This window comes from Egretta garzetta, unplaced genomic scaffold (genome assembly GCF_000687185.1).
Source record: "Egretta garzetta isolate BGI_Z169 unplaced genomic scaffold, ASM68718v1 scaffold427, whole genome shotgun sequence".
Taxonomy (NCBI): Eukaryota; Metazoa; Chordata; class Aves; order Pelecaniformes; family Ardeidae; genus Egretta; species Egretta garzetta.
The window spans coordinates 1,068,013-1,081,542 of NW_009260345.1; the positions used below are offsets into that span (position 1 = coordinate 1,068,013).

The 13,530-nt window shown below is 38.9% G+C and overlaps 1 protein-coding gene across 3 annotated transcripts in view; it reads right to left on the bottom strand.

Moving 5' to 3' along the window:
• CAPRIN2 (caprin family member 2) overlaps nt 1-12,653 on the bottom strand; it is a 34,461-nt gene extending 21,808 nt beyond the window's left edge. For 2 of the 3 annotated variants that reach the window (XM_035898123.1, XM_035898121.1), the window contains exons 1-6: nt 12,402-12,653; nt 10,384-10,446; nt 6,604-6,690; nt 3,695-3,933; nt 2,225-2,307; nt 285-449 (exon numbers count right to left, since the gene is read on the bottom strand). In XM_035898123.1, the coding sequence (XP_035754016.1) occupies nt 285-449; nt 2,225-2,307; nt 3,695-3,933; nt 6,604-6,690; nt 10,384-10,446; nt 12,402-12,650 (886 nt within the window). In that variant the 5' untranslated portion in view covers nt 12,651-12,653. The remainder of the gene's footprint in view (nt 1-284; nt 450-2,224; nt 2,308-3,694; nt 3,934-6,603; nt 6,691-10,383; nt 10,447-12,401) is intronic. The other variant, XM_035898122.1, reaches the window with a different exon arrangement.
• Between the last annotated feature and the right edge of the window lie 877 nt (nt 12,654-13,530).

Below are 13,530 nucleotides of genomic sequence, written 5' to 3' on the forward strand. Positions count from 1 at the left end.
AATGTGTGTGTTTTAAATATTAACATTCCCCACCCCAGACAATTCTCACATCTTCAACATGCAGGCTTGCTCAGAAGGTAAAAACATCCTATTACTATGAACTAGATTTTTCTACAATATTAGCTAGAACAGAGATGCAAACCTTGCAGGTTCCATTTTAGTTACTACATTGCAAGTAAGCTACAGCACAGGATTAGGTTTGGCATCAAGCTTTGCAAAGTCAATTCTCAGTTCAAGCTTATCCCAACATTATGTTACAGAAATTGAACCCTGTAATATTCCACCTGGTTCTTTGACAGACTCTCCTTTTGACATCTGTCTTGCTCTCTCAGATTTTCTATTTAGTTCTTCTTCCAGTTCTTTTACTGGCACAGTGGTGCGAGGAGTTGGAATACTTTCAAAGTAGCCAGAGTCTAGAAGTTTGGACAACAGGTCCTTCATGTGTTTATCTGAAGAATAAAAATCCATGAAGTTAAGACAGGAAAATTTGGAATTAAGGAGTATTCAAGATTACAGATCAAGACTCCTCACTTCTCTTTATATAAATTGCAACTTCTCCCAAGTTCACACATCTTACTGAGTTATAACAATAAAATGTTTTAATAAAGTATTTGTTAAACTGCTTTATAGAGGTAAGACTGCAGCTTGTGTTCAAATGCACACAAGGTAAACACTGAACCACCTGATCTCCCACATGCTTAGAAAGGGATGTTTGCCACAATAAGCTAGCCAGCACTGATACTGAAAAAAAAAGCTCTTCCCAGTGTAGTATGGCAAGTCTCACAAGGAAAAGTTAAGAACTGCAAAAACAAGCAGGGGGAAGAAAGCCAGAGATTGTTCCAGACTGAACTTAACCTCCTGAAGTTTGGAAAAAAGTCAAAGTTGGCATGGTTGAAGAAAAACTTAACTATGTACTCTTTCTAGTGAGCATTGTCCAGTTCCCTTATTTACGTAAAAAGAGACAGCAACTTAGAGTATAGAGTAAGACCTCAGAATTAGCAGTGATACTAGAAATTGTTTCAGAGGAGCTAAAGACAGGGCAGCCTTGAGAAGAGGAAGAACATTCAGTGAAAGATCACTCCTACCAGTGACAACCACATAAACAAGAATAGTAGCTAGAATTTAATACAAATATAAAAAAATGTTGAGATGATAGACAAAAGGTTACAAAAATTTGGAGTCCAAAATAACCAGGCAACTGCCAGTTCATATCAACAGATGCAAGGCTAAAGTTACCAGCTTGTAGCTCTACAAGGCCAGCTGGCACTTAGTCCAGAACTATATGAAAGAGAGTTAACACTTAGTTGTCAGTTCAACTATGAATATGTGGAAGTTCTATAGGGTACATTAGCACTCTCATCTAACAGTTTCAGCAACATTGTTGTCAATGACAAATGAAAGATTACTGCCACAGAGCCATTGCAAGACCAGAGTAAATGGGACAAGCAAGGTCTGTTTGCAATACGAAAGACTACAACTCAAGTAAGGACAATTTCCTCACAAGCAAGTTCTAAATAGGAACACAGAATGCATATGTTAGCTTACAACCAGGTTTTCTGAAACTAGAAGCCACAGATAGAAGAAAATTAATGTAGAGTCCCACAGATTTTGGTGTGCTTGAAAAATGAGGATATTTGCAATCGGTCAAAGCAAGACCGCACTGTAGATGATTATAGATCACAGCAAGTTCCATTAATAACTCTTCTTCCTCAGTGTGGTATCCTGCACTGTAGTCAGACAATGGGCATGAGACTGGAATTCCTACAAGAGAGAATCTTCAGTGCTATGGTCCCTTCAGCCTGAGGCCACTGAAGCTTTCTAATACTCATCAGTATACTCAGCTAAGCATTCCATGGCTGGGAACAGTGTTCCAATCTTAACCCATTTGCACATAACTATCCAAAAACCTTCCCACTGCTAGTTCTGTAAGGTATTCAGGCACCACCTTTTGAATTTCTACCATCACTATTCTCTCAGAAAGGTGCTAGTACATTGGTAAAATAACATGTTTTCTTTTTCAGGGAAAGATCTACTGTATTGTTTTCATCTGTACTTAAAAAAACAGAACTTCGAACAAGCAGCAGTTCATCCTTGGATAACTGTGTTATCACACAGCACTTAAGTGCTTAATTTAGTAGCCTTCCATGCATACTCATTTGTCTTGAGATATTTAAACAGCACACAAATTTCAGATCTCCAAGTTATCTCTCTAGATGAGACTCACATGTTGTTCCAACCACAGGTTTCTCGCTTCCTTCTAGAAGGTCCCAGAAGTAGAGAGATGACTGTTCCATCTGGTCTTCCACACTAAAACAAATGACAGGTTTGCCATGTAGAATTATAGCCAAGGTAAAGCCTTGTAGTCTCCCAATATCCCTCATTTTTTTTAGATACTGACCAGTGTTTAGCCTTCCAAATTAAGGCTGTATGCATAGAGCAAATCATAAGCCCATTATCCACTACTGAAAGCAATTCATCTGCATGTATTCGTACATGATTTAGTCAAGCAAATATAAGTTCTTTTGTTGGTAATTAAGACAGATTAGAGAGCCTAGCATATCCCACAGGACCATATGGCTGGACTTCATTCCAAGCCGGGATTCCCAGACAGGAAAACAACTGTTGTTTAATCAGCTGATCACCCTGTTTATTGGATGCACATGTCCAGGTGAAACCATCAACAGCTTCTGCCACTCTGCTAGTTATTGAGAAACTTTGACATAAGTCCATGATCTACCCCATTCCCTCCAGACAATGGATTTTAAAGTCCATCATGATGAAATTTAGTATCCTAAAGGAAAGGATTATCCTTCTTGTGAAAGTGTAATACAATGAGAATTACAATTTGGAAATTAAGTTATTACACTGGGATGAAAGACTCCTATTGTGTTGATTTTTGTAAGCAGCTATTCTTTAGAAGTTAGCTTAAGAGCAAGGATTAGGCAAGTTTAGCATATGACAAGTGATTAGAAGTTTAGAAACTTAAGTCATGTTTGAATATGGAAGTAATCTTTTCCATAAAGTGTTTCAACTTACCACCTAATAACTACTTTTTCCATATTTAAATACAATTCTTACTATGCTATCCTAAAACAGGCTGTCATGTTAAACATAAGCCATCATAGTACAAGCATGATGCCATGTTAGTACTGACATAAGCTACATCTGTTGACAACCTGCTACCTTAAGATGTATGGCATTTAGTGCAGAGGTATCAAAACCTTCAGTCCAATTTTTAAAACTACTTCGAAGCTAACAGCAAGAGCACCTCAGGACTACCACCTTACATTCCTTTAGAATAAAGCAGCACATCTGGATCATTATGTGAATGAATATAGAACAGTTCTCCTGTGTTTACTGCGCTTTTTCATTTCATGAACAGTGAGACCTCAGGGAAACAGCACACCACCAGCCTCCCTGCTTATGATGGTATTGGACTATCTCCCCTCAACTCCATCGGGAGACATAAGATGGCAGGGCTTGTAACTTGCACAACTAAGGCTGTAATTACTGCAGCTTCCTTTAATGCTCAGAGTGAAGTGAATCTGCTACATTCTAGTCTCAGACTAAAGAAAGTGTACTGAATTTTAATTAGTGTCCCAAAACATAATATTTCAAGACTCAGCAGTGTCAAACAAAGGACATTTACTGTAATGAATGAAGCATACCAATTAAACAAAAATCTTGAACTTACCTCAAGTTCTCATTTCTTTCTGGACACGACAGTTTTGCAAATCTTATGAGGTAGTCTAGTTCTTTAGAAGGCAAGTATATCGCACCATTCACACCACCTTTGAAATCTTTCTGAACATGCTCTTGAGTGAAGTTCTGCAGCACATACTGGACTTGAAGTATTGTACGCAGTTTCTTCTTCTCTGCTTCAAGCTTCAATAGACTCTCTCTTCTCTGAGCCTTCCTCTGTGCTTTCAGCAGCTATTTCAACATGAATTAAACAGTTAAACACAGTGGTTTATTAACAGGATTCTAGGATAAAACATGTTCAGTTCTAGTATTGATCACCCTACGTTGATCAAAATAACTATTAATTTTGGTTAGGTAACAGAAGTTGCTAGTTCTCCCTTAAGATACCCAAGATCTTTCAAGCTCCTCCTCTGGAAGAGCTCCCCATTTACCTACTAATTCTCTGCACAACTAGCTCTTAGTCAAACTGGATACTGGTAACTTCACTTGTGATACGCCTTTACAATATTTAGATCCTGATTATGCCTGCTGGTTGCTTTATAACAACTTTCACAACTGAATATAAGGAATTGATAGAATTTAACCAATACACACATCCAAGCCTAGCTGACCTTTAACATTTATCACATGAAGTCAGTAATGCAAAAATTGCCTCAAATTTCTCCTAGTGATACAACCACCTCTTCACTTTTGAATAGTCCAATTTAAATGATACAGCAGAATCCTACACTTACTCTTACTTCTGTTGGCAGAAGACTGAAGCACTCTTTAAATAAGCAACAACACAAGTTACAGAACATACACAGCCCTCATGCATTTGAGGAGAAACTTCTCATCATGTATTAATAGAATTACGCAGCAAAAGCTACTCAAGTAACTACAGAATCCAAAATGCCTCAATACATCTTAAGTTTCTTCACAAGATTTATGAAAATCTTGTTTCCTAGGAAGTTTTTTTCCCCACTGTAAAGGATAAGGATGTGGTTGCTAGAATAGCCCCTAGTGTTCCAGTAACAGGTATTGGCTGTAGCATCCTTACTGGTAGAAGTAGAGCCAAGGAAAACAAAGTGGGTTAGCCTTTAAATATTGCACAAGTTCAAGAACAAACATGAACTCGCAGAATTTAATTCTGGATCACTAAAAACACCTACAGAAAGTTACACTGCATCAAAATCCTTCATTTCTGATATTCTATGGGCAGCTACACATAGGAAAGCAATAGGAAGGAATCCAAGTTTTGACATTCACAGTAGTTTGTATGTTCAACATACAATGACCAAGGGAACCCAAAGCAGCAAGACTGCTGAAAAGGCTCTTAAATCTCTGCTCACATAGTGCTTTGAGAGATTTACTGCACTAACTGGAACTACTGCATATACAAGAAAAGCCTCCCTAGCAGAATTGTTTGGGTCTCTGTCAACACTGAGACAAGCCATTTTACCAGTCCTTCAGCATTCTGTCAGAGGCAGAGAAATAATGCCAGAGCAGTGACTAATCATGTTTAGCATCCCCAGCACTACTTTGGATCAGATCTTCTCATAAGGACAGTATTTGCTTGAGCCAAGAGACTAGTTCCTCCAAAAATAAAACACTTGCTTACCAAAAAATAATGTAGTGCTTTAAACCCCAAATAAAGACCTAAGCAAAGCACTAAATCTGTGACTTGCCGTAATTAGAGAACTACAGCAGAACAAGCAGCAAATTCCACAAGCTTCAGCAAAATTTTACTGAGAGCTGTATTTCTGACTGAACCCAAAGTGATTTAACCCCAGCACTTTCCCTCACTGAAAACATCAAAACAAACAGTTTGGAAGGGATCTTAGGACATCATCTAGCCCAGCCTCCAGAACAAAGGCTACACTGAATCAAGACCAGATTGCTTAGAGCTTTGTGCAGGTCTTGAAAAGATCCAAGGACAGATTTTACTACTTCTCTAGGCAGCAATGGGATTGGGCAGATAGCAGCAACAACAAAGCATGGAGGAAGCTGGCAAAGGGTCTAGAGAGCAAGTCCTGTAAGGAACAGCTGAGAGAACTGGGCTTATTTAGCTTGGAGAAAAGGAGGCAGAGGGGAGACCTTATCACTACAACTACCCAAAAGGAGGCTGTAACAAGGTAGGTGTCAGTCTTCTCCCAAGTAAGAAGCAATAGGACAAGAGGAAACGGCCTCAAGTTGCACCAATGGAGGTTTAGGTTAGGTATTAGGAAAAATTTCTTCACTGAAAGGGTTATCAGGCACTGGAACAGACTACTGGAATGGCCAAGTCACCATCCCTGGAAGTATTTAAAAGACATGAAGATGTGGTGCTTAGGGACATGGCTTAATGGTAGACCTAGCAGTGTTAGGTTAACAGTTGGACCTGATGATCTTAAAGGTCTTTTCCAACCTAAACAATCTTATGATTCTTAATTTTCTGGTCCTTAGTCTAAGTCTAGCCTTCACTTCCAGGGGTACGCTTAGTTTACTTTTTCTGCTGCTCACAAGGACCTGCATGTCCTTTCCAGTAGAGCTGCTCCCTGCCAGTCTGCATCTATGCAGGGGATGAGTCCACCTACAGCACAAGCTACCAGCAAGATGGTTAACAGTTTCAAACCTAAGTAAACTGGAATCATCTCAACACAGCTGAACTCCAGTGACTTAATTAACTTAAGCACAAGTTCTTACGGGGGGGGGGGCACATGGTGAGTAACTATATTGTGGAAATCAGTGGTATACAAAGTTGTCAACATTTACTCCGCTCCACCCACTACTCCAGACAGTTTAAGCACATTGTTCCCCCAAGTTCCAAGACAGAAACTTCCTAGTATTCTGCACACTGGCATATAAGTGTAGCCATTAGAAGAGTAGCACAAACTTTGCTGTTACCTCCTGACAATATAGAGAAGAGTACTTTATACTTACATCTTGGCTAAGTCCTGAAAAAGTCTTCTGAAGCTCCTTGGCAAATTCCAAGTTGTGTACTACTTCATCATATTTCTCTACTGCCTCCTACAAAAGAATACATAAAAATGTATTTTTCATGCTGAAGACTACTGGTTGCATCTCAATCCTCTTGTACTTGAATTCTCATTGAGAACTAGTCATTTAGTGTGTAATTCTCCAAAACTGCAACTTTTGTAAAGCTACTATGTCTGTAACTGGTACTTTAAATTTAGTCATGAATACCATTCACCCATGACTGCCCAAGATACAGTACAAAGCCAGTCACACCACACACAGCCTACAAGTTTGTCTGTATTACACTTTCCAGGCAACATCTTGTGCAATATTTGGTATACTAATGTTGAAACAGAAAGCCTGAATACCAGTTATTTAATTTTTCCCTTTGTTCCCATAGATCTCAATCAGATGTACATAGCTACTTAAAATCAGATACTGATATGAAAGCCTGGAAGAATATGAGAGACAGAAAAGTTCATCACAGATCTTTTACCTGGGTGCTTAGCTGAATGCCTTCACAGATAATTTGTACAAACTCCAGAAAGAAAACAATATAGAAGGCAAGTCATACTTTCAGAAAAGTCTTTCAAATTTAGTTTCCACAAATAAAAGCAGTGTTTCTGTCTCAAATAATGGCTTTAACCAATATTTTATTAGCCAGTCTTCAAAAAGGCTACTTAAAGTAGATTATTAATTGCATTTTGATATATCCTATTTTTTAGGAATTCTTCCCCACTATGGAGTCAGTTCATTTTTAGAAGTGTCCTTGACAGCTCTGCAGATAGCAAAATGCTGTAGTTCAGACATGCTGCCCATATCCTCATGCCATAAGGCAGGCCTGGGAAGTCACAAGTTAAGTTTAATTTCAGTTGTTCACATGTGCTTTACAGTCAGTTTGGTTTATGCTCATGACATGGTATCAAATTTTTTTCTAGAATGGTCTCATTGGTCTAATATACAGCTATTTCAAAGTAGTGTTAGCATTAAGTGTTTCATCTGTGCAGTGACAAAAGCCTAATCTACTTTCCCAATAAGATTCAGGACATGCAAAGTCCATATGCGTTCCTAAACAACTGGAAAACAAGTTACACATTCATTTGTTCAATCACTTCAATTGTTCAGTTACTAGTATTCAGTTATTTGTAGCATACTAGACATTACTAGGCCTAAATGCTACTCATCATAACAAAGTGCATGAGTTACTGTAAAGCACTCATCTGGTAGTTTAAGTTGTCCTCACAATCTATTGAGCAATTTTTAAGAACTAATGAGCAAATTCATTTAGCACTTAGGAGAATTAATTCTAAGACCCTAATGCCCACATCAGACATTTGAGGAAGACTCACAATTTAACACCAGCAACTTACTAGACAGACTGAGGTAACTGTGCTTTTAACAATGCAAATACCAGAGTAAAACTCCTTACCTGAAAACATCAAGAACCTTTACCACTGCTCTGATGACCAGCTATAACTCAGCCTGCAGGAAAACAATAGCTTTCTTTTGTCACACCTGTTATTAACATTCATTAACTGCATGTTGGAGCAACAGTACCAAGGAAAATCTGCTCAGCTTGCAAAACAGCACAATATTGCCAGTGAGAGCATTTAACTTGCTGGAAGCTCCTCATTTTTGAAACAAATGTTTCCTAAAGTAAGGCTAGCACACACAGTAGCTCTGGCAGGCATGCACCATAAATAATTACAGTTTAATCCAAATTGCTTGCAAAATAAGTTCATCACCAGATGTGCACTCCTTCCTCTGTGTGAGAAACAATGAAAAATATAGATGACATCAAGTTACATTAGAGCTCCACTGTATTATAGGCAGTTAGGTTTCTTTAGGCAAGTGTCCAAGCTATTAAGCTCCACTCTAGCTTCAATCACCAGGTCCCAGTATTTGTATATACACTGGGAATTTGCATCTGAAAGGTACAAATGCAGTAGTTCTGCATCTTAACCACTGAAATGGGGGTCTTGACTAGACTATTAGGTAAATACTGAGCTGATACACTCTTCTACACTAGTCATCTGAGCAGTTTGACACTAGCAAGACTGAATCTAATTAATCATTTTAGAAGCCTGAGATCCCAGAAACTGCAATAAAAATACCAATACTTAAAAAGTTAAGCTCAGCTGAGAATACCAAGTAACCAAGTTAACTGCCTACACATTTTCCAAAGTTAGTCCTTGCTGGATGCATTTGCAAGAAAATCATCTACAGAATCCATCACCTCTTTAGGTCCTCACTTTCACCTAACAGTATTTCAGAGTCCAGGGTATATACCAAAGATAAATAGTCAAATTTAGAAATAGCTTTAAAACATATTCAAAATTAATCAAACTTACACAGAGTACTGTTCAATAGTCTGTTAGTGACAGAAGAAAACAGATTGCTTTTAAAAACCTATGATCTAAATGCAAAAGGCTCTTGCCCACCTGATTCCACATTGAATTTAGAGGAACTAAAAGGTCATCATCTTACTTCAAGCTATCAGATTTAATTCTTTTACTTTTGCACTTTGAGGTGGCAAGACTACATCAGATTTTGCAGGTAAGCGATAAATGACCATTCATTCCAAACAGTCCACTCTACTTTTAACTAGCAAGTTATCATTTCCCCTCTTATTCCATTTATGTCTAGTTCTCATTTACAAATGATTCAGAGTAATGAAATAGTATTTGTTTTCTCATACTGCTGCTCTGTGATAAAGCTAACAGTCAATGAAGTATTTTTCCAACTGGTTCATTAGCAGGATCAGTGCTGCCACTGAAGTGGTAATGCCCTTTATCACAGAGTTGTTCTTTAGCATATCCGTGAAGTACATTTTTAAAATGCAACTCCTAGATGACTAGAGCAACCCTTTGAATTATGTGACACTGCTACTCAGACATGCTTAAGAAGCAACAGCTTTCATGCTAGAGAAACCTGGTTTCAGTTCTAGAATCCATTCCAGTCCAAAACAGAAAAAAGCCAGAACCACTGTTTTAACATCAGGCAAGTTAAAGTTAGCTCGACAAAGTGGATCAAGTTTGTTGATTACTGATCTTGCATCCCAGCATTCCAAACTCTAGCAACCTTAGGTACAAAACAGACCTATTGTCCTAACAGCATTTGAGTGCTGACAAGTGCCAGCCATCTAACAGAAGCACCAGAAGGACAGGAGAATATTCACAACTAAGTAACTCATAGCTGGATTCATGTATTAGGGAAGCCTTTAGATCCCATGCAATTTAAACCAGTGTCTTCCTTGGTACCAGAGACTGTTTGCCAGTTATACTTTAACAGCTACTTGTAACCAACAGCACTATCCAGTTGTAACAGGCAATTTCAAGTAACACCTGTTAATGAAGAAGCCATGAGGATTAATTAGCTACCCCAGAATCTTGAGGTTTGTGTTCATACACTGCAATGCCTTATAGATAAGCTGCATACAGACACCTCATCAAGAAACAATGGTGCAGGAGCACTGAAGCTGAAAGTCTGCGGAGCAAAAATAACCAGGGGCCTTCTACTTCAACCTTCATGTTGTATACTGGAGTAGTAGAAGACAAAGCTTGTGGGCTCACCATTCAGCTTAATTACCAATAATTTGTCCATTTGATTTTGTGAAAAAAATACTAATGCAAGTCTGCAGGCATTACTTCTGTAAAACTACACCACCACCTCCTTCAGCAACCTATCCCTTCTGACACATTTGAAGATTTTGAGGCCACCCACTCCTGCATAAAGCAAACTTACCAACTGGTCTGGATTAAGGGCTTCTCCCTTCTTCAGGCGATCTTTGTAGTCTTCTAGTTTGAGCTGCAGGAAAATTCAAAGTAAATTTTTTATATTGATTTCTGTCTAGTGTGGAGTATGGGGTATGAGTAAAGTTAGATATTCTTCCCATATTTTAAGCTATCTACATACCACCATAGAAAAGGAAATTTACTACTTCCTCTCATTTCCAGGAGAAAGGAACACAAAGTTTTGCTATGCCTTTGATCTAGCAATCTCAGTCTCCAGGATTGCCTGCTTCCCTTTCTTATGTCTTTCACTTCTTACTTGCTACCTTTGTTTCATTTAAGAAATATTAACGCATTGACCCTAGGTCTTTAAGGGGCTCCAAACAATCCAGTGTCCTTATTTTAAATTCAGCTTCTTTAGCTTTTCAAAGCCAATGCTGGAATTTAGTTATCTTATCCTTGAATAATCCTACTTAATTTTCTAGAGCATGTCTTTCAATCTGGCTTCAGTTATGTCATCAAGATTTTATAGTACTATTTCCTAAGAAAGTAGACTAATATAGTTAGGAAAGAAATAAGATTTATTTCTAATATACTGAAACAGTCTTTAAAAGGCGATATAAACTATACAAAACTAAACCATTAGGTATTACAAGCCTCTTTATACACACAGGGAAAAGAAAGGGGAGTTTACCACCATGATGTTTGAATGCTAATTTGTTTGTATATCTACTCACACAGGGTTTACTGACACAGTACCTATAGGAGCCTAGGACTACAAATACTTCCTACTCATTCTAGTAAGTCACACTTTCTTTTGCTGGTGAGGCCATATAATCATTCATGTGAAATAATCAACAATACTTGAGAAATTCACAGCAATAAACTTCCTTGGACAGAATTAGAATATAACACAAAGTTGCTTCATCACACAAGGAAAATATGCTTATCTCTGACTTAATTCAAAATTACAGCATGATGCATGACATGAGACAGCAGTAATACTGCATCTCCTGCAGGTGGATCAAGTCCCCTAGCCACATGGCCAGAAGTCTGATCAACTCCCTCTTCTCACCCTAAGACATAACACAAAGCTTTTCAGACATTTAGAGAAGCACAATGTATTTGTACATTTGCTTTACTTGTAATCCTGACCCAGTACCAAAAGCAACCACACTATTATTTCTTTCATCTTACAGAAAACAGCATTTTCCCAATTAAAAATTATGCACATAGGCCTCAGTCATTTGCCAATCAACTGAAGTGTCTTAGAATGCAAAAGCCTGACCACAATGTTTTAGGTGTATGATTATCTCTGTTCTTATTCTTATTGACACTATTCTGCTCCCCCCACCCCAGAAAAGCACAGTTCAAAGCAAAAGAGCAAGCTTTGGATGCTCTCTGTTTAAAAGCTTTCTAGTGAATAACATTTGCCTATATTTAAAATATATAAGACAGATTTATGCAAAGTGAAGCGCAATACATATTTAATACAATTTGACATTTCCTTGAGTCAGAGGAAACGCTGTTCCTCATTTCCAATTTTACATACATCTCTACATCCCAGTATTAGATGCATGTAATCAATAGAAGAAATATGAAGACTTCTGCAAGACTATAAGCCATCTCCAACTCAGTTCCAAGTTCATTCTGAACTGATTCAGTCAATTAGAGAAGCAGCCCGTTTTGATCAACATTCAATTACTTTTGCTAACTATTGGACACACACTGTAAAGCCAGCAGCTGAGAAGAGGTTTATAGTTAGCTGAATTCCTGATTCCTGAAACAATAACATCATGCTCACACAATGTCAAATGCAAGTAACACCATTCTTTACTATACAGGGGTTATAAATGATAATTAAAAAACCACTAGCAAATCTTCATTTATGTCCTTTCATGGGTTATTTAAAAAAAAAATCCATGATTACTCTCTATATACACACACAACCTTATTCCAGCTAATACAAAACAGGCAGAGTTTTACAATTAGCAATTTAAATATGTGCCATACCAAAGAAAAATAAGTTACCTTCTTTTTCTCTATGTTCCTGATCTTGTGTTTGAGGCAGATAAGCCCATTATCAATGTAAGTCTCATATGCCTGGGAAGGAGAGGCTGCCGAGTTCAGCGCAGACTGCAGGGGGCTGGAGGGAGGTTGGCTCTCCCCAGACGGGTTCACCTGCTGCTTGGCCGCCTTCATGCTCTTATCCTCCCCCTCCTCTGACCGGCCTGACAGTGATGATGGGCGACGGAGAGGGGCTTGGGAAAGCTGCACCATTGAAATGGATGGAGCTGCAAAGAAAATCCTTTTATTTAGCTCTCTCACGCCCCCCCTCCCCTTTTTTAAGTTACATCTTCTCTTACCACACATTCTGAAAATGTAGCCACAGAATTGAGCCTCAGTAAGCATTCATCATGATCTTTCACTCTCCTCCCTCCCCCTTTCAAAATATCTGTAGCAGGAATTTCAAAGCAAGGCAAACTTTGTATTGTTCAAGTCTCCCCACCCATCCAGACACCAGAAATCCTTTACATAGGCAGAATCAGACAGCACAGGGGATGATTCCAGAAACCCAATATAGTGTCCATATAAAACTAGGCGGGTTTCCTGCACACATCACCCACAAGGGAAAAAACTGCAAGCAAGCAATTGCAAATCACGCCGCCAGCCTCACATCCAGGCTGCAGCCTGAATAAAGATTTAGAAGTGGCGTGCCTGAAGGTATATCCCCCTCTTCTTTTCGTTCCCATTAAATCAGTTTTACCCCTTCATGACCTTTGCAGCAATCCACCTGAGAATTTAAGCTAAAAAGATTTCAACTGAAAAAGCAAAGACAAAAAAAAAATTGCTTAATTAAAGCAAGCAGCACACTCAGTTCCAACAGCATCATTCTTCATGAGGAGTTGGTCTCTGCCTACACCCATCCAAAAGATGCGCTTGTGCCATGGCAAGACACCAGCTTTGATGGGAGGGGCTGGGCTTTAACCTTGAGCAGAGAATGTCTGTAAGAGATGCTCCACCACCCTCATCTTCAACTACTTACACCTGCTCCTGGAAAGCAATGACACCACATTTCTGCCTCCCGGCCCGCCAGGCCGGCCTGCAGCACACGACCCCGGCAGGCACCAGCCGCCCACGGCGAGGGAGGTGCGGGGCC